General features: G+C 40.2%; 1 protein-coding gene across 1 annotated transcript; it reads left to right on the forward strand.

The window, feature by feature from the left end:
* Positions 1 to 549: 549 nt before the first annotated feature.
* On the forward strand, positions 550 to 22,188 carry map3k3 (mitogen-activated protein kinase kinase kinase 3). The gene is made up of 18 exons (XM_080043765.1): positions 550 to 1,904; positions 5,576 to 5,656; positions 6,266 to 6,387; positions 6,863 to 6,934; positions 9,803 to 9,843; positions 10,411 to 10,510; positions 10,930 to 11,043; positions 11,548 to 11,668; positions 12,512 to 12,645; positions 12,929 to 13,002; positions 13,212 to 13,279; positions 14,045 to 14,140; positions 14,727 to 14,888; positions 15,434 to 15,582; positions 16,525 to 16,656; positions 17,341 to 17,470; positions 17,770 to 17,947; positions 20,005 to 22,188. The coding sequence occupies exons 2-18, from the start codon at positions 5,653 to 5,655 to the stop codon at positions 20,231 to 20,233; spliced, it is 1,926 nt and encodes a 641-aa protein (XP_079899891.1). The 5' UTR covers positions 550 to 1,904; positions 5,576 to 5,652; the 3' UTR covers positions 20,234 to 22,188.
* Positions 22,189 to 27,907: the final 5,719 nt, after the last annotated feature.

The raw sequence follows: 27,907 nt of genomic DNA on the forward strand, positions 1-27,907 counted from the left end.
TTTTTGTCCTGTTACAAAATGTAAGTAGATTACACAAAGTGTAAAATATAAAAATAAGAGAACAATCATCTCCTGAGTCTACAATACCAAACATGCCAGGTGGGTCAAGGGTTGTAATATTAATAATATTAGCTTTTATAAAGAAAAAAAGCAGAAAATATTTAAAGACATTTTCACTGCTGTTTTTTTGTTCATTCACACAAAGAAAAAGTGTACTGTTTAATATAGGCAGCCAGCTCAAAAAAGCCTGGCTTCTTTAAGAATGTATTGATGTAAAATGTGTTCGAAATCAGATAATGTATCATAAAGAACTGGGAATAGAGATTTCTGTTATTTCAGTTAATCCAAACAATAGGCTACATGTTTTTCCCCAAAAAAGTGCAAATTGAGGTTCACGAGTTTCCTATTGTTTTGAAGGCAACGTAAACCTGAACGTCACTGCTGGTCCGCCCCACTTCTAATTTCGTGCGCGCTCCCGCAGAAAGACTTCGACCGAGTAACAGCGCGTGCCCGCTGCTGCACTAATTTAGATAGTTTAGTAACCAGAAATCCCCCTGGGAATAAATCCATGTTATTACGCATGGACGACGAATAGCGATGCATTTGGAAAACATGGATCCGACCATGGAGTAGCTGCAGTTTTCACGACTTGTTGGAAGCATAAAAGCGGGTTCCGGTGGCGATATTTTTTCTGTCAGGAAGTTTGACGTATTGGGCTGAAGATTATTTCTTACTTTGTTTTGGTTTGCGAAATTTGTCTACCGTCGTTAAACTGCAGAAATCGTGAGAAAACCTTTGCCAGAACTGGCGTTGAAAAAGCTGCGTTCTTCTAGGCTATTTTTATTATGTTTTTACATTAAGTCGTTTTTGTCAATTCTCCACTCCGAAAAGCTTTTAAGTATAAACATCGATATAGTTTACCACTAATAAATATAGCTTGACATAACAAAGGGACTTTAGGCTATAATAGGCTAAATAAATGTATGCAGTTGCCTAGGATTATTTTTTCTGCCATTGTCATTTCAGTCCGTTTAGCTACAAATCAAAATCCATTATGTCGAGCACTGAATCAAATCCCTCTTTACTTTTTTATAGGCAAGATAGTCTATAGGCCTTTGTGTATGTTTTGTGTACGATATTGTTTTATGCAATGCAATAATAAAACCCCAGATATCTCCAGCCAAGACTAGCCTACTGTGGACTCCAACCTGGCAACACAGCGAGGAAGAAAAATCTGCAAACTTAGCAGGAAGAGGGGCCATCAAAATCACGGAAATCATTCGGTCCTTTCCTCTGGCGAGCTCATACACACAAATGGATTTCATACAGATTTATTTTTACGGTTACTTTTACACCTTATTTGCTAGTCTTCGTATGTAACACGGTTTTTATTGGATACAACTAGGCCTACTTTTAGACCCACAATCCTGGACGCGTTTATATCCCAAAAATGTTTTGGATATTTAAGTTTTCCAAAGATCCGAGGCTGCAGCAGCGGAGCAGAAGTTTTTGTTTGGGCCACAGCTGGAGCAGCCTGATGTAGCTGCTTTTTATTTATTTTTCCATTGGAACATTTTATCTGTTAAAACTCACAGCTTTCTGATGTGACCGTGTTTTTTTATTATTCATCCCTGGAAAGTAGGCTACGCTATCCGTTTGTTTGTGTTGCTTTTGAATTTTCCTTTGAAAGAAGAAGAGCCCCTGTTACCTGGGGGGGTCAGCCCCGCCATGGCGCCCCCTCATTCACACACACTCTGCCCGGTGTGTTGCACTGACTGACTGAAGGGAACCGATGGACGTGAGCAACGGCTGGACCTACTGCGTCACCACAGTCGCGAGACACCGGTGACCGAAGTCAGCTGCGCGCGGGAGACCAGCCCGGACCAAGGTCGTCAAGGCGACAGGTGAGGGTTGCTGTTGGGCTATGCACGTGACAGGGATGACAGGTATACGATGAGTGAAATGTGCTGCATTCAAGTCATGTGGGTGAAATTCTAACTACAAGTGTTCTGCTTGAAAACAAGAATGTAAATAGAATTTTTGGTACCAGGGTAGTACTATGTAAAAGATTTTGTTTTTTTACATGAAGGTTTATACTTCAAGTGTTAAAATACTCAATGTAGGCCTATTCTTTTCTTTTTTTTGTCAGCCTCAAATTTAATAGATTTTGAGTCTACAAATACTCGAAAAGGGTTTATAAATTGTAGACATTATAGTTGCTAAAGCTCTCGAATTTCCATAACAAATGCAGGTGACATGACTTCTGTGTCTTCTGCTGAAAACATGTCTTTCTTTCTTTCTTTTTTATTGGGAGCATTCTCTTTTACACCACCACAGTTGTACAGGAAAATACATGATTTAACAGAACAATCCCCCCAAAAATACAGAATTACGAACGAGTTAAAACAGCCACTAAGTTGTTCTAGTAGTTAATGAGGTATTTAGATTTTTAGGTACCATCTTACATGTCTATATAAGACCAGTGCACTAAAAGCAGTACCTATCGTACCTGGAGCATCATTGAACTAGAGTTGCACAGCAGCAAAGGGGAGATATAAGATGGCAATTAATCCTGAGACAAAAGACAAACCTTGAATCAAGTGGAAGGTTATTTATGTATACGTTTTAGCTTTAAAATATGTAAACCCAAATATTAAATGAGACTCATAAAGTGTAGCAACACTTTCAAAACTCGGATTGCATATGCACATTGAAGTTATACATAGCTTATGTTTTGAAATGTCTATTCATATGTATCTCTATGTATGAATGAAAGCTCCAAAAAAGAGCATATACTGCTTCAGCCATTGCATGTCCTCGCGACTTGCCGACATTGCAATATTTGAATATGGTGGGTTTTCCCTGAACCTAGAAACACATGGGCACCTGAAACAGGAGAGACATCAGGCCAGGGGATTTTGAGTCCAGATGCATCACTGGCCTAGAGACGGAGTGAGAACTGTGGCTGGGAAAAACAGCCTCAGACTAAACAGCTCTCAGAGCAGACAGAGGGGAGAAGGGGGGAGGAAAATCCATGTAAATCCTGCTAGTCCTGGAAATGTGATACAAGGAAAATAAAGCAGGCACAGCTGACTGGACTGGTAGAGCGCATAGCCTCCGTCTCCATTGAATTCCCGGCATTCCCGCTTGGGAGGTAATTAGAAGCAGGAGAAGAAGATTGTGGAGGCAAGGACAGAGAGGACAGTTGTTGACTACAACAATGTTGAAATGCACTTTTTGAAAATGCACTTATCTCCCCAGATCTAGCACCTTTACTGTAACTGTTGGAGAACATCTTGTAGGTGTATAACGGCGAAGATGAGTGTACTGAAGTGACTGTATATTCATGCAACTTGTGGGGGAACTTGCACACCTCATAAGCTGTGTGTTATGTAGTAGGTGATAAAATGCATAAGCATGAAGTTTGAAGTTTGGATTTGAAGGACAAAAGTCCCTGGCACCCAGTCCGTTGGCGGGAGAACATGAGAGCGGCGGAAGCTTGAAAGCGACGTGGCAAACGCTCCGCCGACCACAGACGGACATGCCCAGCATTCCTGTGGCGGATTATTACCCAGAAATCCACAGAGTCAATGAGTTGCCTCAGGTGCCAATGCTGCCAATTTCATTTACAGAAATAGTTTCCGGCATCCGAGTTTCCTTGTAAGGCACGCTTAAGTTCTGGCTGTTCAAATCTGACCTCAGAAAGATAGTTGCAGCCTCCCCTAAGGGCTCCATCCTCCAACACTGTTTATCCCACTCTCTGGTATTTCTCTGTCTTGTTACATTGTAAATTAAACAAGTCAGTATAGGCTGACCTAACACAGCAGTAATGCACCTGGGTTGATTTGTTGTTTCTGGACAGAGTGAAGCAATTTCTCTGTTTACAGTGGACTCTCTTTTCCATGACCTTTTAAAGAAGTCATGAGAAAAACTAAGAGGCCTAGTCTATATGTAGTGGCATAATATCAATTACTATTGTAACTTCGACTTATATAAATGTAAATGTAAATATATATATATATACCGTATAACATAAGATGAGATCTACTGTATTGTCCCATATAGGGAAGTTTGTCTCGAGCTCCAAGCCTCTGCATCACACAAAAAAAACGATTTGCCACAATGCACCTACACATATAGAAAATAAGTTGCATAAGTGCACTCATACAAAAAAAGTGCTTAAATTCTCGTTTTGAGTGACAGTTCATGAAATAATGTCTAGTTATCATCCTGGCACAATTAAAACAGGCTGTGCTCTAACAATGATATGTATGGTAAAGATTAGGGATCCGCCAATCAAGTTCAGTGTCTTTGCCCGATAAAGTAATGGCTAGATGTGACAGATCCATCTTATATAAAAACAATTTTGGTAAGAAAAGTTATCCCAAGTAGTATAAGGTATAGTATACAGATTCTTGTATGATGTTTGAGAAAGAGAGAGCTCTGGTCAGTCCGCCTCTTTTAGAGATAGCTTATTTAAGTCTGATATGACAGGTAAGTGATTGTCTTGAGGTGTTGTTACCCGGTTTAAAGTTTTGTCTTAAATGGTCATTTTGCTGTAATTGTGTTAACTAAGTTTGTGTGCAAGAAACTCAAAGTTGAAAGAACATACGTCCTTTTGTCTTATCCTAAGGTAGTTTAAATTCAGTGGTTTATTGGTATACATTTGGGGGAAACCCTCTCCATTGAAGGAAATGCCTCAGTTTACAACGCTGTTGACGCCTTGAATGGAGCAGATAATATTGCCCTATTAACAGCAACAATTGAGTTTTAACACAGCTGAGTTAGGGCCTGGACAGCTCGTGCAATCACAGAAAAGCTGGTAGATATTTAAAACGGAAGAAAACTCGCCATAAAAACATTCTTCCCACATGAAGTGTGCCAGACTGATCGCTGCCAGTGCAGCTTGAGTTTCAGCCGTTTCCAATTGACTTTCTTTGTCATGGGACAAAACACACAGTGCACATCTCACACATGCACTGCACACTTTCTCTAAACTCAGGCCTTCTGTCAGACATTTTTTTAGGTCTGTGTGCTGCAATATTAAGTTTCATGTTTTACATGCCTGCAATGAATTATACATAAAGAATGGTTTGTTCTATCAAATGAAAATTAGGTTCTCTTTTTAGCGTCACATTAAAACAACATATAATTTAATTGAATTGCCTAGATACTTTATATTAAAGCTATAGTGTCTAACTTTTTCATATAATTTAATTCCTTTTTGATTCTACTGCAAAGAAAAAAAAATTGACAGCAGAAGGTATAAAATGTGCGATCACCTCATGAAGTTCCGCACTATAGCTTTGATGTTGCAGTACAGCCGCTTTGTAATGCTCGCCTTCAGGTTTGGTCATCGAGGTGGTGTTTTATGGGCTGAGGTACTAGCTTACTGACAAGTTTTGTGAGACTGGCTGATAACCTTTGTCGTATGTCATCTCCTGTCTGACTCAATGACTCACATCCTTTTTTGCTTTGTCTCCAAGCAAAGAAATATACAAACAAAACGGTGCTGAACTCAGTTTTGACAAGCTTTTCCTTTTATAACTTATTGATATCTATTTTATCACTGCAGGCTGGGGGTAGGGTTGGCACAGCAGAGACAAGTTTCTGAAGACGGGTTCGTAAACCACATAGTCAAACTTCGCCAAAATGAGTGAGTATATCGCATGTTAGACAGACATTAGGAGCCTGGTTCCCTCACAGCATGAGATAAAAACAGACACACACTCACATACACACACTCTTCCTCTCCCTCTCTCTCAAACACACACACACACACACACACACACTCACACACACACTCACACCAAACACCATCCCTGAGGCCAGAGCCTGTGCAAGCTGCTGCTCCAGACGCCGTCGGGTGAAGGATTGGTTTTTGGTCGTCGTGGAGATGGGGGTCTGGTTTTCTGCGCTGCCCCGGGGCCTTATGATGTCTGTCCAAGCTACACAAGGAGAATATTTTCTCTCCGTGAGCTTGTCCAGCCGAGGCAGAGCTTGCCCTGAGATCAAACATGGGAATAGGCATATCAAAAACACTGCAGTCCATCCATCGCTCCCTCTAATACCCTGTGAAAGGACAGTCTCCATATGGCTGTAGTTAAAGATGACTGACTGATTGTCTGCACACCACCTTTTAGTGCTGAACCAAGTCCGAGGGGCTCATATCTCTCTCTCTATGTCATACACGCACACTCAGGCCATCCATTCTCCAAATCCACACTTTTAATTGTGTATTGTCTGAACCCATTATCCTCCTCAGATGAGAGGCAGGCTCTCCACTCTATAATGAAGGACCTGGTTGCCCTCCAGATGACGCGGCGCCAGACTTTGTCGACATACGACAGCGGCAAACCCAAGACACCGGTCCAGTCCAACAGACAGGTGCAGTACAGCCGCGTCACCACAACATTAACATTAGAAAGATTGTGATCCAACACAAGATTTTGAAGCTGTTAAAGTTGTTCTGAGAAACTAGGATTTAAACCCAGAAATCATGGAAATGGTGGTGAGTGACAGAGTAAGACCTTTGAAGTGTGCCTCTGCAATTGTTTTCAATTAATAAAATTTAAATTTAAATAAAATTGCTGTAAGTCCTGAATAGTTAAAATGAGGAATGGATACAGCGTGGTTAACCGTGTAAGAAGCAAACAGTGTTGACAGCATGAATCTATAAATGTCCCTTTTGCACACAGTAGCATCACTTCGGGGGGAAACTACAGGGTCAGAGGAACTCTTACATTTTTATGAAACACTCAAATTTTTCCCCTGATGATCATAAGTGACGTGTTACAGCAAATAAGACCACCAGTGAAAAGAATGCTATTTAAATAAATGTATTATTAATGTCTTTGCATAGGTCCGAATCGCTGCCAAACCAGACGAAACGATTCACGGCAGGCAGACCGGATCTTCCAGTCTTTCCCGAACGGTACTAAGTCTAAAGTGTATTTTGCTTCACCATAGTCATAAAACCATTACTCATCTTGACTTGACTTCATTGCAAATGAGGGTCATCCCTCAACTGATCTTTCGATAATAAATAAGGGTTAAATGAAAATGAAATGAAACATTTTACATAGTTACATATATAAACATACATTACCTCATTGTCATTCATCTTGTGTTAGAAGCAAGAAAAACCTAAAGCTCCTCTTTGTCACTTTAAGTTATGTTCAGTAACATTTCATTGATTTTAGAGGTCACGTGGGCCTCATTCAATTTTATTCCTCATGATTAAAATAAAGATTTTGACTGTATATTATCACTAGTGGTGGGCCGTTATCGGCGTTAACGTGCTACGTTAACGCAAGACTCTTATCGGCGATAAAAAAAATATCGCCGTTAATCTCTTATTCCACCTCCTGTTCGGCTCAGGGGAGATAATAATAGCCGGGGGCCGTTGTTGACACTTGAGGAGCCTTTATTCTCTCACACACCCGCCGCTCTCTCTCTCCATCACTTGCCCACGACACAATCGGGTATTGGAACGCAGGGTGGGTGTGTGTGGCCACCGGTCGCCACGTGACTATAAGTTTCCAAGTTTTAAACACTTCTATCTCTTCAACGTCACCGTACCCGAATCCTAAATATCCCCTTAGCAGACGCTATATTTCATCGGGGGGAAAACTTTGTTTTGCGCCACAGTTCGGCCGTAATGCTGCTGCACACACACACACACACACACAGACACAGACACAGGCGCACACACACACGCTGCATGTCAGAGAGGGGCGCTACCAAAAAGACGAGAGGAGCGGTTGGAGCAGTTGGAGCGTTTAGAGACACATGCGTGCACATTTATTTACATAAAATCGCAATCGCAGTCATTTGTGCAGTTATGTAAAATGTTTCACTAAGGAAAATTACAGAAAAAGTAACGCACAGTGACTTTGATGAGTAACTTTAATCTGATTACTGGTTTGGAGATAGTAACGCGTTAGATTACTCGTTGCTGAAAAAAGAGGTCCGATGCCGGTAACGCGTTACTATGTAACATCTTGTTGAACATTATTTATTTTCATCACCAATTATCATAGTAGAACAGCTTCCTCAAGCAGTTTGTGATGCATGTTGGAAACAGGAGATGAGCCCCTGGTCTGATGCGCCACCTGGCTTGAGAAACACGTTCTCAAAGACTTACTTTGAGTCATTATTTAGGAGCACAAAGACTTACTTTGAGTCATTATTTAGGAGCACAAAGACTTACTTTGAGTCATTATTTAGGAGCACACAGACTTACTTTGAGTCATTATTTAGGAGCACACAGACTTACTTTGAGTCATTATTTAGGAGCACACAGACTTACTTTGAGTCATTACTTTGAGTCATTATTTAGGAGCACACAGACTTACTTTGAGTCATTATTTAGGAGCACACAGACTTACTTTGAGTCATTATTTAGGAGCACACAGACTTACTTTGAGTCATTATTTAGGAGCACACAGACTTACTTTGAGTCATTATTTAGGAGCACACAGACTTACTTTGAGTCATTATTTAGGGAGCACAAAGACTTACTTTGAGTCATTATTTAGGAGCACACAGACTTACTTTGAGTCATTATTTAGGAGCACACAGACTTACTTTGAGTCATTATTTAGGAGCACAAAGACTTACTTTGAGTCATTATTTAGGAGCACACAGACTTACTTTGAGTCATTATTTAGGAGCACACAGACTTACTTTGAGTCATTATTTAGGAGCACAAATACTTACTTTGAGTCATTATTTAGGAGCACAAAGACTTACTTTGAGTCATTATTTAGGAGCACACAGACTTACTTTGAGTCATTATTTAGGAGCACACAGACTTACTTTGAGTCATTATTTAGGAGCACACAGACTTACTTTGAGTCATTATTTAGGAGCACACAGACTTACTTTGAGTCATTATTTAGGAGCACACAGACTTACTTTGAGTCATTATTTAGGAGCACACAGATATTATGAATGAATTCAAATGAGACATTTTAATCTAGATTAATCTAGATTAATTCCAAAATTAATCTAGATTAATCTAGATTAAAAAAATTAATCTATGCCCACCTCTAATTATCACCCATGCAGGTAAATTCTTAAAGTTTCTGACACTATTTCTCACTAGCCCGCACAGTTAGATAATTTAGCTTAATGATTTAGATAAATTCCCAAAATAGCCACCCATTACTTCTACATCTGAAATGTATTACATCCACTTATTTTCAGGCTCTTTTCTCAAAATATTTTCTGCTCATGTGGAAAAGTAGCCAGTAGCCCACCCACCCTCGCTTAGATACATCCACAGAGTATAGTCAAAGTACATAACTCATGTCCAGTTTAGTGTTTGCTGAAAACCAAAGATTGCCCCCCTGAGAAAGACATCATTTTACAACATAATTTAAATGTGTTATGAGTGGAAGTGGGTTTTCCACAAATGATGTAGCACTGGCGGAGGTACAGAGTAACATGTATCCCCAGTGAACAACCTCTGTGTGTAAGGGCAACAGTGGAAGACAGCACATGTATAAGTTATAGGCTTTAAGGCCAAGAAGGAATTGTTCATATGTTGTTAATTGTCTTCTTCTTAAAAACATACATGTGCATAGTATTTTTATTTTATTTATAAAAAAAAGAATAAAAAAAAAAGCTGTATAATCTAGAATTTAGTTTTTTTATGGATGCAAATGTATGCATGAGATATCTATAAGTTAAAGATTGACCCTGTTACCTAGTTCCTAGTATTATGAACATTGTATATGAGAGTTATTTTAACACTTTGATGTCCTCCTTTGACCTAGTTGTGTCTGTTTTCTCTCAGGACGACGTCCGGATAAAGTTTGAGTTCTCAGGAGAGAGGAGGTGAGAGTGGTTAGGGTTGGATTTTTTCTTTTTCTTACATGCATGTTGTGTGTGTGTGTGTGTGTGGGGGGGGGGGGGCATTTAACATACATTACATACATGTGTACATATGTATGCACAAGTAAGAGACCATGATCTTACACGGAGACAAACACACACTTACGTAAGCATGCTGTTCTCGTCATATGTTGCAGTTCATGAGAAGGAGCACATCTGAAGAGTCAAACACACACACACACACACACACACACACACACACACACACACACACACACACACACACACATACACATACACATACACATTCTCCAGAACTTAATTCAGACTGGTATGTGAGCTGGAGACTGGAAGGGGAAAGGACTGTGGTTAGTCTGTGGCTGCCAGCACAAACCACAAATATGCAAGGTGCACTTAGAGGAATCTGCACACACTAGAAACAGCAGAGTGTGTGGATTTGGCTTGAATGGGAGCATTTGACTTAAAAGCAGTTTCCTTCACAGACAGTACAAATATCTCATAATCTGTGCGTCTGTTTGATGTCTTGTGTTTGTTTCTTCTCATGTGTAGGATCCTGATGTTTGGACGGCCTGTGCAGTTCGAGGAAATCCAGCAGAAAGTCAAGGCTGTGTTTGGCCAGCAGCTCGATCTGAATTATATGAACAACGAGGTAAAGAGGAGGAGAGAGATGTATCACTGTCTGTCTTTCCCAACTCTTTCTGTTCTCATCGAGTCTTAACGATGCTGGAATCAGAGAATGTTTAGTATTTCACTAAAATCATCAGGAGAAAATTAGTTACTTTTCTGTCAAACAATTTATTGATTGATCGACTAATTGTGTCAGCTCCGCAAATTAATATGATCGCATGTTTGCATTGTGTATGTGTTTTTCCTTACATCTTTGTGTTTCCATTTTTGAAATACATTTGTTTTTATCTTCTCCACATATATGTGTGCTTCCATATTGTATTTATTCGTTAAACATTTTGAAATGTTGCCAAAGGCCTTTTGTGTGCTTGTGGATCCTTGTATTTGTTTGTTCATGTGTGTGTTTGTGTGTGTTTGCGTGTTTGTCTTGTATCCTGGCAGTTGTCCATCCCTCTGCGAGGTCAGGATGACCTGGATAAGGCAATCGACCTCCTGGACCGAAGCGCCAACATGAAGAGCATCAGGATTCTACTGCTAACTCAGGAGCCCAGCAATGTGAGATACACACATAAACACACACCTACACACATGGCTATACTTGTGAGCACACTCATTGACATGATGCATTTCCTAGCCCCTTATCTTAATCCTAACCATCAAAACTAATTAACTAACCTAACCCTCACGTAAACCTAATTGCCTGACCTTAAAACCCTCAAACTGCCCTTTAAAGGTCTGTCCCTAAATAAGAATCGGCCAAAATGTCTTCACTTTCCAAAAATGTCCTCGCTTCTAAGGCGTAATTCTCAAATTTGTCTTTAAAAAAATTATTGCGCACACACACACACACACACACACACACACACACACACACACTGTTTACGAATTTACAGTGTACCATTTCACCACTGCTGTTTGTTCACCATAGAGCCAAGTTGTGAAAAATCTAATTTCCTCATAACATTTGCGTAACACTTTCTGGCTCGCTGACATGTACTGATTGTTGGATCCCGTGTTGAAGCCTTGTCTAAAACTGCTGTTCCCCCCTCGTCTCTGCAGGCCTCTTCTCCCTCCCACCACGTGCCGTCCAAGCAGGTGAGGATTAAGTCCTCCCAATCCACTGGAGACGTGAGCACGGCGTACCAATCCTCCGAGCCCAGGGGGCGCCACCTATCAACTGGTACATATCAACAACTGTCGTTCAACATTCTCTCTAATCTTATCTACAACAAGATGGTTTACACACTTAGGAAATGTAGACGAATAGTTTTTCTTAGAAGCCTTAGTATTTTGTTGATAATCTGTTATGGTTATCTGTTGTGTCGTCTTGCTACTTCTTCTTTACTTCCTCGATTTCCCTGTTTGTAGGCTTTTCTCTCTCTCTCTCTCTCTCTCTCGCTCTCTCTCACTCTCTCCGGCTGTTCTTTCTTTGGCTTCCCCTTTTAGCACTGGGTCCTCTTCCTTTTCCTGTTCACCATCACTAGCTGAGGCCTGTTGGACAGCAGCCAATCAGATTACAGAAAGCTATTAGTGTGGTGGACCAGTGGCCTGGTTCTTTCCCCCCTGGAGCAAAGAGGCTGCAGGAGAGCTGGACTTTGACAGCTCCAGGCTATAAATGCTCAAACCAGCTCTCAGTCCTTTGTACTTTTAGTCCTAATAGAAAGCAAGCAGCACTTCCATTTGTTGTGAATCTCCTCATTGTAGTGGCACACGAGGGACCAAACAAAACTCATCATAACCCTGTGTCTAAAGGACGGAAGCTCATGCCAGCACACAACATCCACTGGAGCCAGGACTTGATATAAACAAACCAATTTGAAAATACAGCGTCTCCATTGAAATAGACAGAGAAATAAATCATCTAATCTATACGTATATATTGTATATAGGGATGGAGTCATAGTAAGACCGAGTCCAAATGCTGCTACAGGGGACCCCAGGATTTTTCCCCATGTATCTTGACAACTTGAGTGCTTTTATTTTATTTGACAGTCAGTTTGGAAGCTGTACTCTCTCTTCCCAGGTTCTCAGAACACGGGGCGCAGCTCGCCGCCTCCCGGTTACGTGCCTGAGTGCCAGCAGAGGATCGCCCGCCAAGGTTCCTACACCAGCATAAACAGTGAGGGAGAGTTCATCCCCGAGACCAGCGATCAGTGTGTGAGTCAACGCTTCACTATCAATGAATCAGTGAGAAGAATCCTCCTTAAAATAGAAATCAAATGATGTCATTATGATCTTCAAACAGAGCGTGAGTGATTGTGGCCACAATTACACCGCCAGAGTTGCCGATGTAGAACAAAATGAAATATTGGGTGCATGCTCCTAAGGTTTTTTTCCAAATATAAATCCTGTTTTATGCTGGATTTTCTTCTTTTTGAAATGTTAATACACAAAGCACCTATGCCAACACACCCTTAATATTCCGCTGTGCCATGTACAGGTGCTAGATCCCTGGAGCAGTGCAGAAAACTCGGTCTCTGGAAGCTGTCAGTCTCTGGACAGCAACTCAGACAGGTGAAGACTGCTTCTTATTAAAAAAAAGTTACAATTTTAGCACAAGTTAATGCCAGAATGTCACTACTCATTACACATGTTATAATTGTTCTATCTCCATAAAAAGGCGTTTGTACAATTGGAATAACTAACCTTACCTTTCCAGTAATCATTGTTTCTCAGGAAGCCTCCAAACATCTCTCACTCTTCTCCCTTCCTTCTCCTCACAGCCCTTCACTGAGGAAGTCTCGCATGCACAGAGCCAAGAGTTACCCTGATAATCGTCAGGAGGTCTCGGGTAAGAGCATGTACATGAAACAAGCTCCTTCTAACCGCAGCGGTTTTTAAATGTCCCATTTGGAAATATCATGTTGAACCAGCTAGGGCTGCACAATTAATCGAAAAACTTAATCAAAATTGCCATATGACCTACTGCAATATGTGTGTGTTTCTGCTGGATTTGTGTCAAAGTACCATTTTAAATTAAACATTGGCATGCTGCACATCATATTCTACAGACTAAAGAAAAACATCTTTGTTTGGTTCAGATTTCCACAAAGATCACACCATAATCATTTTCATGTTTTTCAAGTAAAATGAGAATAATTATGTAAAAGTTATCATTAATAGTTCCCCCTTATATCACAAATCATATCGTAATTGCAATATCAGTCATAATAATCGCAATATGGAATATTTCTATAGATTTTGGCTTTAGGCTGCATTAAAGTTATGGAATGCAGAAAATCTAACACTGCAACATCAACCATAAAACTCAACACAATTTTCAGAAATGGTCTAATTTATTAAAGAAATACACACTTGATAGTCAGAGTTTGCTTGCTAGTGACCCCTAGAATTCAGTGTGAAGCAGCTGAGAGCTAACAAAAGACATAATTTCAAGTTCATATCTGCCTTGTTCTTCTTAAGTACAAGCTTTAAGGAAGTACTTAAGCAGCTCACGTGTATTATGTGTGACTTAACAGTGAAACTGAGCTAAACTGGGTTTGAATGACACAGCATAATCCTGCTGACTATTGACCTTTTGGATTTTGACTTTCAGACAGGGAGAATCATGTGTATGACCGGGTAGCAGGGAAAGGCGGCACCTATCCTCGGAGGTACCACGTCTCCCTGCATCATAAGGACCACAGTGAAGGTTAGAGAAAATGATAATCTTATCTCCATTTATTAACTGTGTGCCTGGTTTCCTGTGATTTATCTTTGGTCTAGCTCCTCCCTCAGTATATCCTGTTCATCTTGTTATGTTGACACTGCAGGCAAAAAATATTGTTTTTTTCAAGCACTTCTCAATTTTGAGATTTGTGTCTATTTTGCTTCCATAACATGTCTTCTTTCATACTAGTATTAATAGAAAGTCCAAAATGTACAATTGTGTGTTTATTTTGCTGAACCTAGTCTGTTTACATGTGTTTATTTTCCGTATACAACCATATTTAATGGCCATTATCTAAAAAATTCTCAATCAAAATTCTAAACTTCTAAAGCACTTGCATCATCTTTCCATAATAATTCCTTGCACTGCGTATTATTATGGTTGTTACCTAGGAATATGTATTGTTGATTGTGAGATTTCTGAAAAATGCATTTTCAAGAACCGTACATACATTTTTATATTTATTCAAACATTTCTGAAACATTTTTAATACAAAAAAAATAATTGTTTTAATGTGAGTAACTTGCAGTGTCTCTCCTTAACCTCAGCCTCTATTGCCTTCCTTCAGGCCGTAGAACATTTCCCCGTATTCGTCGCCCCCAGGGAAACCTGTTCACTCTGGTTCCCTCACGCCGCTCGCTCAACGGCAGCGAGGAGAGTGTGGGCAGCTGGCAGCTAGTCGACGCTCAGGGCCGACTGCGTCCACAAGAACGTCCTGTCGCACATAAGTGTGAGTGTCTGCTCAGAATATGGGCAAAATTGTTTGTGTGTGTTAGGAAAGTGTGTTTAATCAATCATTAAATTCGATATCTTTTATATAGCACCTTTCAAACAAAGCAGATGTAGTTCAAAGTGCCTTACATTGATTGCAACATAGTGAGAAAGCAAAAATGGATACGGACACCAATGCACACTAAGCAATAAAACGTGAGTGATTGAAATTATTAAAGAATAAGAAATAATAAAATATAAAAAATACAACTTTACTTAAAACACTAAAAGGGTAAAGGTTAAATTAATGCTATTGTGTTTCTGTAAAGGATATGTAAGATGGCATATTGTATATTATTTTACGTAAAATATAAATAAGTGTGTGTGTGTGTGTGTGTGTGTGTGTGTGTGTGTGTGTGTGTGTGTGTGTGTGTGTGTGTGTGTGTGTGTGTGTGTGTGTGTGTGTGTGTGTGTGTGTGTGTGTGTGTGTGTGTGTGTGTGTGTGTGTGTGTGTGTGTGTGTGTGTGTGTGTGTGTGTGTGTGTGTGTGTGTGTGTGTTTTCAGCGCCCACTGCTCCTGTGACGTGGCGGCGTGGTAAACTTCTGGGCCAGGGTGCGTTTGGTCGGGTTTACCTGTGCTACGATGTGGATACTGGGAGGGAGCTGGCTGCAAAGCAAGTCCAGTTTGATCCGGAGAGTCCAGAGACCAGCAAGGTGAGATACTAACCTGGATTGTTCAACTTCTCATTTCTCTTTATGCTCCTGTTGAGAACATGTACACAAGTTCTTAATCTGAAATATAGTTTGCGTTGCTGACTTTACATAAACATGTTGACAGTTTGGTACCTCTGGTTGCACATTTAACAATTAGCTTCTTCTTTTTCTTAATCACAAAATCAAATGTACAACCTATATTTGCCATATTCACATGCTTTGTCCTCCTTTTGACATGTTGTTCCTTATTCCCTTTCCTTTTTACAATATAACTAATGTATAGTTACATTACAGTCTTTTGTCAAATGTTAAACCTTAGAAATTCAATAACTAAAGGAAGTGAAATGTATCGAAGAGGTTTTCTTTCCTCCGTCGACCCTCCTCTTCCCAATGTTAATGTATTTTCCTGTCTTCCAAAGAGGAAACATGCATTGTCACTTCCTTTCTCTGAAAAAAGACGAGTTTTGGTGGCAGTGGTGGTGAGGGGTGATCGTTTAGCATGGCCTGGGGCCTCCCATCACCCCTTCACACTCCTTTGTGCATCTCTTTTTTTCTCCCTCTCTCTCTCTCTCCTCCTCTCTTTCTCTTTCTCTCTCTCTTTCTTTCTGTTGTGGCTTCATACTCTTAAGTAAACACAGGAACTTCTTCTGGGGAACTGTGCTATTGACTTTCAATTACCGGTACTCTCTGCTTTAGGTTTCACTTTTGGCAAACTGCACACACACACATAAATCACTGTTTGTCATCCTTGTGTTTACGTTTTAATTGTTTGTCATCAGTGGCCTGCGGCTCTGCCATGTCTGAGAAATGCATTTTGTTTACAAGCGAAAACAGTAACTCAACAAAGATGCATTGTTCAGAAAAGCTTTTATGTTTTATTTTTAAACGGTCCTTTTGAATCTTCAGTGTGTCATTTCTTTACTTCTAATTTTTTCCATACAGGAGGTCAGCGCATTGGAGTGCGAAATTCAGTTGCTGAAGAATCTGCATCACGAGCGCATTGTTCAATACTACGGCTGTCTGAGGGACCACAATGAGAAGACCCTCACCATTTTCATGGAGTACATGCCAGGGGTGGGTCACAGCAACTTTTCTTGTTGTTTGTTTATTTGTTATTTTACTTTTTTAACAGTAAAACAAAGAAGAATACACACAATAGAGGGGAGAAGCGGTTTCCATAACTTTTCCACAAAATATAAAGAAAATGACAGGGGCTTCAGGTTGATTGTACATGCATATATAAAGATAGGAAGAAAGCAAGCCAAGGACAACAATCAGTTCCAGTAACTTAAATATACTTAAATAAACTGGTGATATAAATAATTAAATTAATTCAGAAGTGGTCGATCATGTTTACTGTATATCCCACCTGAAATCATGCGAAGGTTTATAAAATAAGTAAGGCAGATCCACACTACTTATTTCATGCATTTCTGCTAAATGTATCTCCCTTTCCATCTCTGCATGGCCTCTTTCCATTGTCAGTTCAGGCATTGCAAAAATTTGCATTTCCAACATTTGAAACCTGAGACATTGTTTTTAAATCTTTTGTCTAATTTGCATAATCACTGCGGTAAAAAGGCAAACACGGATTGGATACAGTTTTCTTCCTGATTCAGTGTTTGAGTTGAAGTGCCTGGGACTCAGGCCTTTGATGGGGTAGATTGGTGTTTAAGAAACCTTGGATATGTTCACAGTCTGTCTGAATTTGTATTGTTAGTCTTTGGGAGTGTGAATCATGTGCTGTCTTCCTATCAGGGTTCAGTCAAAGACCAGCTTAAGGCCTATGGGGCACTGACAGAAAATGTGACCCGGAAGTACACAAGACAGATCCTGGAGGGCATGTCCTATCTGCACAGCAATATGATCGTACACAGGGACATCAAAGGTTAGTCCTGTTAAAGGTGGAGTCGGTCATTCTGGAGAATCACCTTTTGTCAAAATGATTTCTGACGCACACATTACAGACAACTAACAGATTGTGAGGAGACATTCAGTGATTTTGACAAAAAATTATTTTGACAACAAGCGTTCTCCAGAATTTAAAACCACAGAGGCCTGGGTATTACACTGTTTAGATGCTGCATAAATGTGTTTTTATACCTAGATGTTTATGGTTTATAGCTTGTGGAAGGTTATAGTTGAGATAAAATATGTATGTGTTCCCCTGTCATCTCTGGCTCTCAGGTGCCAACATCCTGCGGGATTCAGAGGGCAACGTGAAGCTGGGAGACTTTGGTGCCAGCAAGAGGCTGCAGACCATCTGTATGTCTGGCACCGGCATCCGCTCTGTGACCGGCACCCCCTACTGGATGAGCCCGGAGGTGATCAGTGGAGAGGGCTATGGGCGCAAGGCTGATGTCTGGTAAGAACAGGAGATACTTCTTTAAAGAGGACCTATGATACTTTTCGACTTTTATGACCTATAAGCGTTGTTATAGTGATTTATAGTCATGTTTAACCATACTAGCGTATCAAATAATTGCGTACATGCATTTAGACGTATTCCCTGCTTACCGTCTGGGGTGGCTATGCAGAGCACTAAACACTAGGGCAGCCGGTCGAGAATTCACTTGTTCAAATTTCCGGGTATCGTGTCGTCACGTTCTCGGATGTTTCCATGTATGGTAATGCTGCTCAGGCAAGCTCCGGCCATGCCCCCACCTTCCTCTCTCAGAAATCTCCCCGCGCGCTGCTGGAAATGTTCCGGAAGGAAGGTAACCAATCACAATGGAGTGGGGTTTGCAGGAGGGGGGGGGGGGGAGAAGCTCAAAGCAGTGTGTGGAGCAGACTGCTGTGCTCGCTAGGGTGAGAGGAAGAGTGTCCCGAAAATCTACATGGTTTTTTTTTATCTGATTCGTGTCAGGTTGCTCTATAGCAGTTTTTAACAAGAAATTAAGACCAGAAAAGTAGTATAATAGGAGATCTTTAATATACAGTCTATGGGGAGTTACACAGCAGCGTAGTTTCAAGTTTGATCCTAGTTTGAGCTTGTGCTATGACTGCTTCTTGAGAATGTTGCTAAATGTACATTATTACTAGGAGCTTCCACAATTTGTTTTCAGTCTGATTTCATTCACAAATACACAGTGTAGATTGATATTTTTGCAGCCTTTACAAGAATCAGAGGTTATTAACCATGAGAGTGTGCGTTAGTTTGCTCTACTGATGCTTGCGGTTATGGACCACATCATTGTTGTGCTCACATGACACGTTTGCTGTTACAGGTCATTCATGATCATCAGAGGAAAAATTAGACTGTTTCATAAACATTTAAGAGTTCCTTATATATGTTTTATTACAAGCAATAATTTGATAGAAGTGACACCTGCATATCACCTGCTTTAGGACATTACTCACTAAAATAGTTCAGTTTGAAACAGGGACAAAGGTTATAATATGTAGATATACTGAATGGGTAGAAAGAATTTAAAAAAAGACATTTGAGAAGGATCCCAAGCCGGGATGAACTGTGAATGTGAAAAAAGGAAAAAATACAGAAGTCTTGTTCTTAAAGTGGCCGATTCTCAGTGCTCTCAAAGTGGAAAATGTTTTTATAAAGTTAGGAGTCTGCTGTATGTAACCCAGTTCCTACCACACTCCCACACACAGAGCAGAAACACATTCCCAATTCAATCTGATTGGGTGATGACCTACCAGGCGAGTGATGCTATTGGCTAAAGGCCAGTCTGACAGGTCCTGACAGGGGTTGGTATGTTCCAGGTTCTCAGCCCAGGCTTGAGGGGGAGTTATGCTCCCAGGAGGGCTCGTACCTTCCAAACAGGTGGAGGAGGAGGCCCTCTGCAGCCAGCCAGTGTGAAAGTTTCAACTCTAAACATTCCTTTTTAAGATTTAAATGTCAAGCAGCTGAGGCTTTATTTATGGTATTTGTTTCAGCTTGTTATGTGAGCGGGCTGGTCAGTTAAGGTGAGACACAGGTCTCAGGGAAACATTTTAGGGAAACATTTTAAACCTATAGATACTGTATGATCATGAAACTTTGCCAGTTGATTACTTACATTAAAACAATAGTCTTTTATTTTTATTTTTAGTTTTTATGGACCAGATTTTGGATACAGGCTTTTTTACATTTTATAAAAAAAAAAAATACTACAAACAAATACTTTTGCAATAACCTTCAGAATGGTACTGGGGAAGTTTAGTTGATGTTAGTGCTTTAGAAGTTGAGAGTTTTGGTTCAGAGTATTCAATGTTGAGAAAATTGTTGTTGAAAAAGGTTGTATGCAAGAAATATACAGATGCAAACAGACATGACACCTTTATTTATACTAGTATGAAAGAAGACATGTTATGGAAGCAAAATAGCCAAAAATCTTCAAATTGACCAGTGCTTGAAAAAACATTGTTATTGCCTGCAGTGTCTCATCTTAAAACAAATACAATCATGCTCTTCTTTTGCAGGAGCCTTGGTTGTACAGTGGTGGAGATGCTGACAGAAAAGCCTCCATGGGCTGAATACGAGGCCATGGCGGCCATATTCAAGATTGCCACCCAGCCCACCAACCCACTGCTGCCCTTGCACTGCTCCGACCAGGCACGGGACTTTATTAGCCGCATCTTTGTGGAGGCAAAACACAGGCCTAGTGCGGAGGAGCTGCTCAGACATCCCTTCTCCCAGATTCTGTGCTGAAATCTGCCTGGTTTCTGAACTTAAAGCACAAGAGTACACAGAGTGACACAGTAGCCTTAAGCAGTATCTGTAGCTTCCGAAGCCTGGACATGGAACTGGTCTACAAGTCAGTGTTAAACACCCCGAGCCTCTTCCACTGGTCTCTTCTTACACATATCCAAACATCAGACAGTTTGACAACCGGAGTCAACGTTAAAAAAACAATGCCAGGACATGCTCTCACCACCAGGGGGAAACAAAACACAGGTTAAGTATGTATCCGTTGGGCTGCTGATACACACACACACACACACACCCACGCATGCACACACACACACACACACATACACACTCCAAATGATGCACTCCACATCATCTCCATGTCATACACCATTTGTGTCTTCATTACGTATCCTCTCCTGTGTTTACATTCAATTGTTGGGCAGTTATGATGAATGCCAGGAAGCCTTTAAGTGTTTGACATTTAAACCTTTAGCAGAGCACCAGGACGACAGTCTAATGTTGCCCAGTGGATGTTGAACTCCACTGGAAAACAACAGTGTTAATTGATAAGGATTGTTCTCATTTTATCAACGCCACAACACCACCCTTAAATTATAAGTGTTAAAAGCCATTTAAGCTACTTGAGATGCACTTTGCATTTCTGACTACATGTTCATGTAGATAGGATTAAACACAGATAAGTGTAAAGAAGCTACACAGGACTTTAATAAAAAAAACAATAATCAACAGTTAGATCAGCCAAAAAAAAAATGCCATAAAAGGAGCAAATGAAATATATTGCCATGGACTTGGTATTAGTTGTTTGTGAGAGTCAAGCAGGTGATGCTTATTTATAGTTTGAAAATACAAACTAAAGGCCTTAATTTGAAAGTGATCTTACTTGTCATGTGTGTCTGGCCCAAACATCCCTGACTGAGAAGCCTTTGCTTAAGGATCAATTTTTAAATCAGATGCACTTTTATGTCAAATGAATGTTGTGGGGGTTTTGTTCTCTTAATCAAATTAGATATTTTTTTTGTTTTGTTTTTTACTTCAAATGTGAAAATTGTTTAATTTTTATTTATATCCCCATGTCCATTCCAATTAGATTTTATAAGCAAATATATATGTATAAATCTATTTTTTATATTAAGACTGTGTCAAATCGAATGACACTTTCAGGACTTTGTGTAGTTAAAAGGAAAGAAATCATTGGAAGCAGCTGGTTTTGCAGACATTACAGAATTGGGGTTTATAAATGAAAAATGGTTGGAAAGCAAACTCTGGCTGCTTGGCTCTAGTTCCAACTTAAAAAAAACCTTTCCACACATCCTATGCTGTTCATTTAGCTAACAATATTACTTGACAGGTTGCGGAAAAATCTGCATCATTTTGCCATAGTGACATGTCAAAATTGTCAAATGAATAAAACCTTTGAAAGCTTACCTTACAGAAGAACATAAAGTGCTGGGAATATTTGCATGATATTTTGTTACTTAAATGTAAGTGGAAGGTGTGTGTGAACCAAAGACGAGCAAGAACGGACTGAGCCAGCGCTTGATTTCAGAGTTTGCTTTTCAACCCTTGACGACGACTTTGTTTATCCCAGGGTTCAGACAACCAGTCCAGTATTGAATACACTTCTGGGCAAAGGGCTTACTGCTGCCTTAACGCTAATATGAGAACTTCCTATGGGGCTGCTACAGGCTAAAGGCAGCTAAAATATGTTCAGTGTTAATACGAATAATAGAAAAAAGACAGTGAGATAATGAAAGAACCCTGTGGTAAGCAAATGAATCCAGATTAGTTGTTTAGAGATCTATATAAATGTATGATTATGTATCATGACAGGACTTGCAGTGCAAAGTCTAATGTATCAAATTAATTTTACAGCAAGAAAAGAATAGTATGTTTAATGACAGTGTGTATGTCATGCCCTCTCGCCAAAACAAATAAATTGTTTTCAAAAACTGTGTCGGATTGTGTCTCGTCCAGACTGTTAGTCCAGTAAATGACATGGGAGACTGAGCCCATTGTTGGCAGTAAGAAGCTACTTGATTTATGCACTTGCTTTTTTTCTCTCTCTCTCTCTCTCTCTCTCTCTCTCTCTCTCTCTCTCTCTCTCTCTCTCTCTCTCTCTCTCTCTCTGTCTCTGTCTCTGTCTCTGTCTCTGTCTCCATCACTCTTACTATCTGGCTGTGAGATGTGAAAACAGATAGTTTTGAACAAAAGGTCCCTTTTTTCAATTGGTGCGACACATAAATGCATTGCTTTGGTTTTATTGCCTTTGTGAACCAATTCATTCTTGTAGCAGAATCAGATTTTGAAAGAATATACTGTACACCAAGCTTGCCTGAGGATAACAATTACTTGTTTTATAATGTCCCTAAGGCTGGTGGCTGTTTAACATTCAAAGCTTTTGTGAATTTCTTTATTATCCTCTGGCCCCCAGTTAGTCTGTAAAGCTATAATGCGTAACTTTTTCATATAAATTAATGATGGTTACATTATGATTAAGCCATTTCCAAATTAGTTGACACAAAGTTGAAGTGTTGATAAACAGCCTATACTCTATAAATTGCTATCCTTTGTGTACATACCTGTTTACAGGAACTAGGCTGTATAGTAACACCAGATTGTTTTCATCGCAAACACAGTACAGACCGGTAGCGGACCGTGAGGAGATATTCCCTGATTTTGACCAAAAACTAATTCTGACAACAAGCGTTCTCCAGAAAAGCTGACTCCACCTTTAATAAGTTTTTATTTATTACAAGGGATATCGTAATCAATATTCAATAATGTTATTGCATGTTTTCCTGATATCGTGCAGCCGTAGTTTGTATCTGAGTGCTGTGCTTGTCATGTGATGTGTTTGTGGTATGCGGTTCTCTCTGGGAGGTAGATTTGGGCCCCAGCATTCCTGCTGACAGGCAGACTGCAGCTTCGGGCCTGAACCGGCTCTCCACCGTTCCCTCTTTGTGGCTTTTCCCTGTTTGGGCCAGTGGTGCTGAGTCATATAGCGGCTTGTCTGTCCCAGTTAAGCCCCTGATTTCATCCTGGCTCATTCCCATCAAGCCGTGCTTGTTCAGTATTACAAAAACATCTAGCTGTGTTGTTTTTGTTTTGTCACGTCTCAGAAATGCATCTAAGAAGTCCAGCGGTCCGCAGCACAAATGAGACAAGAACGGTGTCATTATCAGTAATGCGGCCGCAAGGTGCAGAAAATAAGGTTTGGTAGCTGGTAACTAAAGCACTATTTGTATAGCAACAACAATATTAAAATGCTCCCTACATATTAATGTATCAGAAATAATATTGAAATGATGCCCAATAAATAAGGCACTTAAGTTATTTTGCTAAATAAATACTTAATAAAGAACTTATCACATCCCATTTCTTTCTTCATATGATATTTTTCACCATACATTTTATATTTTTATCAACAAACCATGGCAAATCCCTTGTTTGTTTCAAGGTAAACCTTTCTGATTCTGAAAGATTAGAGGGGATCATTTCACTGCTGTTTCTCAAAGAGAAAAGACAACAATTGTCACAACTTCAGCCCGTATTTAGTTTGTTTTCATATGTCTGTTTTCCTGGTTTCCTTTCTAACTCTCATGTCATTTCAGACCCGGCCACTCCCTCCTGCTCTGCACTCCCTGTTAATTGCTTTCACCTGGTCTGCCCATACTCACCTGCTCCCCATCAGCTAATCAGCCCCTCAGTATATATTCCACCCCATTCCCCTCAGTCAGTGCCAGATTGTTTAGTGTGTGCCACAAACTCACCAGCTTCTGGACATGATTGCTTTATCTTGATCCTGCCTGCTATTTGTGTTTTAACCTGCATTCTGGACTTTGGACCTCCCTTTTGCCTGCCCCAACTGGACTTGTTTTGCCACGCTGTCTGTCTACCTGGTTTGTCATCCGTTTCCCATTAAAACTGTTTCTAAACCTGAACTGCATCCGGTGTCTTGCTATTTGGGTTCTTGTCTGTCTTTATCCTGAAACCTGACAACAATGCGTTTTCTCCAAATGTTTTTTCCTAAATGGTTCCATCTTAGCAGCAGCCCAAGGCAATGTACTCACTGACGAGGACATTTAGTACAGGAAATAATGGTAGAGACGTAACAAATCAATGTGTTTAAGACCTAAGTTACATTAACACTCTCTCTGGGAAACACTGCCTTGATGAAGCAATAAAGTTGGGGCTGAGACGGTCCAATTTCCAGCCTCTTAAAATCATGATTCAGTTTGGTAGGCCTATATGGCCATGTACATTCAGCTATAAGTGAGATTGAGGGATTGTGGCGAAAAGGTTCACACTTTGGGGATCCTGGATGTAAAATGCCAGAGCACAAAGTAAGTGTTGAGTATTACACAGTCAAACTAAAGCTGGCAGCCATGTTTCCTTGGCCTGAGATCAGTCTGAGTAAAACAGCATTAAGATTCTACCCCTGCACCCTTTTTTCCCCCCTTGTAAGCACTGCAAATGAAATGGTCTCCTCATGTCGGACACATGAATCAGCTGTTTGACTTGGCCCTTTAGTGACTCCTCTAGATGGGAAGGAGGAGAGAGAGACAGAAGTCTGCACAACCTTTTTCTTCTCTCTCTCATATTACCTCAGTGACCATCTGAGGCAACGGACGGGATTGTCTAAAAAATCCAGAGAGCCCAAACAACAGTGTTCCCCTTAATGATGCAACCGGGGGCATTAATCCTTAGCGATGGAGCCTTTTAAATCAACAAATCTCCGCCAGACTTACAGTGCCATGTCATTTAACCTCTATCAACAGAGACCAATTGGAATTCAAGACACTGCGTTGTTTTTCTTCCTAAATTGCAACAACACTCACAGGCCTGATAGTAGAGTAATACAGGGCTTTATTTACTGTCTCCCAGTACCACTGGTTTCCACTCCCGGTCATGTTGTGATCCAGTAACAAAGAGGTTCTTTATATGTCCCATTGCTATTGTGTTTAGACTACCTGTAGCACAGTTAAAATACTATACAACAGTTTTTTTCATATCTGATGATATTCTCAAGTGCATACTCAGTTTTAGATTGTTGAATGTTTTTATCCTGCTGTTAAAGTATAAAAAGTGTATTGAGCCTGGCAATAAGAAGTGAAAATAAAGGCCTTGAATGATTAAATTAGTTTGTGAAAGATGACTATTTTAATATCTTACCTATTTAATCAAATGATATGAGAGTAAGAAATAAACAGAGCTTTATAATTATTTATTTTACACATAATTGCTATTATTTAACTTATTTATTATTATGGGTTATTTATTAAGCATAGTTTTATTAAGTTTATTATGTATTAGTTATCTCTTAAGTATAGGTTTTAGCTACACTTTTTACTTCTGACAACCTTTTAGGCCTACTACTTAAAAAGGTTGTTTGACTATATAGTCATTGTAATGAATAAGTTTGTTAATTGATAGGAAAGGACCCAAAACAGATTTTCGTCAAAGTGTTTTGTGTTTGAGGCTCTCACGCCTTAATTCTTCTCGTCTTCAGGGATGAACACTTGGAGCAGACACTCAGTCACAATCTCATCTCCACAAATCACATCAGGGGGAAAAAGTTCATCTGAAGTGCCCCTACGTAGCCAACCCTATGGTTGTCAAGGTAATAGATGAAAATGGTTTTGGAGCGCAGCCTCTGTTAGTCCCCCTGGAGTTCAGATCTCCATTCCCCTCGTCCCACTACTACTGTTCTCTGCCATCCATCTCCCTTTGGCGCCTAATAACCACAACAAAGTCAACTCCCCAGAGTCCACATTCTCAAAGAAGCCTTGGCTACAATCTACTACTGCTATTATATCTTTTCATCACGACATACAGCCAACTGCAGATATTATTTTGTCCTGTTGCAAATATATTTTTCAGGGATTGTTACAAAGAGCTGGACACATCAAAAGCACCCAGCTCTCCTTCCTGGTCATTGCTTCTTTGCTGACACTTTGGCATACATTATGTTCCAGGGTTCCAAGTCACAAATGCTTTATGTTGTGTTTAAAAAAAAAGAAAGATAAATAAGGCTAATTGTATTATAATGATATTCTAATGACCACCATTTGCTTCTTTGTGCACGCAAATTGACTGTGTGCCCTTTCCTTAAGATCGCTGATTGATTGAGCTCAGGTGTGCTGCGCCACTCAATCATACACAGGTGTGTTCAATAAGCTATATGGGGCAGTTTATAAGCAGGAGAAGTTGTGACCTCATGGTCTCCCTTTGTGCCATTTTGCAGCTGGTTTGTGCGTTGTGGTGGTTTCTCCTTCTCTTTTTCCTCTTTTAAAGGAGGAGAGTGGTTTAGATTTCAATTTGTCATTAAATTCTTGATTTGATAATACATTGCGTTAGGTATTCTAACAACTGTCTCCCATTCTCCCTTCAATCCACATAACATCAATTGTTACTCCCTGGTCCACATGGGGACGTAACAGTGTACTGAGCAGCTACACATTACTCAGAAAATGCATTATCTGTCATCTGAGGAATACTTAAGTTTTCACTTTTTTCAATTACTTATCTGATTAAATTATAATTTATAGTTTTGCAAACAGCTGGCACATGCACACATAGGACCCAAGGGGGGCTTGAGCCCATGCCCTTGTGTCCTCAAAGTAAAAATGTGCCCTTAACAAAATAAAAAAATCTTATTCTATCAAATAAAAAAAGAAGGGAACATACTGGAACATTTTGATCTGTTTCATTGCCATTACATTGCATCCTTCCTGTCTTTCTCAAAGAAACCAATGATCTAATGTGAGTCTAAACAACTGAACACTGACTGAATTACTTTTGTTAAAACATCAACGTCAAATTTGTGGTTCCCGTGTTTTCAGTAGAATATAAACAGGTGTTTTGTTATGAACAAAGTGTGTGATTATATGGCAGTGGTGTGGTCGGTGGGGTTCGTCTTGCTTGAGCCCCTGGCCCCCAACATGTGCACGGCCCTGATAAACTGGGATCCAAAGGGGAGGGTGACAACAGCTCCTGCATGCTGTTTATCTCCTCACACCGTGAGACCCAAAAAGTAATTCCACTAAATCCTCCAGGCTTATGTGACGGAAAATGTTCTTTAGCTTACATGTGCAACACAGCATTACATTTTATATTCCGTCTCTTCCCTGTGTCAAATGTATCTGCCTCATCCATTCTTTGTTTACAAAGTGAAGATCTCTTCCCAACTGCTCCATCCCTTTGTTCCATCAAACTTTTTTCTGCTTTCTGTTTTTGTGGGTGTGCATGTGTGGTCCGGTGGAATTAGTGGATAGAACTACACACAGTCACACACACATTTCTTTTCACTCAATTGGAACAGAAAGAAAAGCGAGAAAGACAAAAAGGGGTGAAAGTAAGTAAGTAAGAGAAAGAGAGAGAGAGGGAGAGAGAGTGAGTCAGAGGGGAGGAGAGGAGAGAAAGCCAAGAGACATTTGAAGTTGAGTGGACGGGCACAGACAATCCCTGGCACACACAGCTCTTTGGGTGTCATGTAAACCGCCCCTTCGCTCTCTCTCTTTTTTTTGTCCCATTCAGTGGCTGCCACCCTCCCTTCTCCCTGCCGCACCCTGTGGCCTCTCTGCATTGGACTTTTGGGGGGGTTTGCCTGCCTCTATAAAAGCCCTGTTTGTGTCCTGAGAGAGAGAGCTTCATCCATTCCCCCCAAAAATC

Source organism: Ammodytes marinus (genome assembly GCF_949987685.1).
Source record: "Ammodytes marinus genome assembly, chromosome: 16".
Lineage (NCBI taxonomy): Eukaryota > Metazoa > Chordata > Actinopteri > Uranoscopiformes > Ammodytidae > Ammodytes > Ammodytes marinus.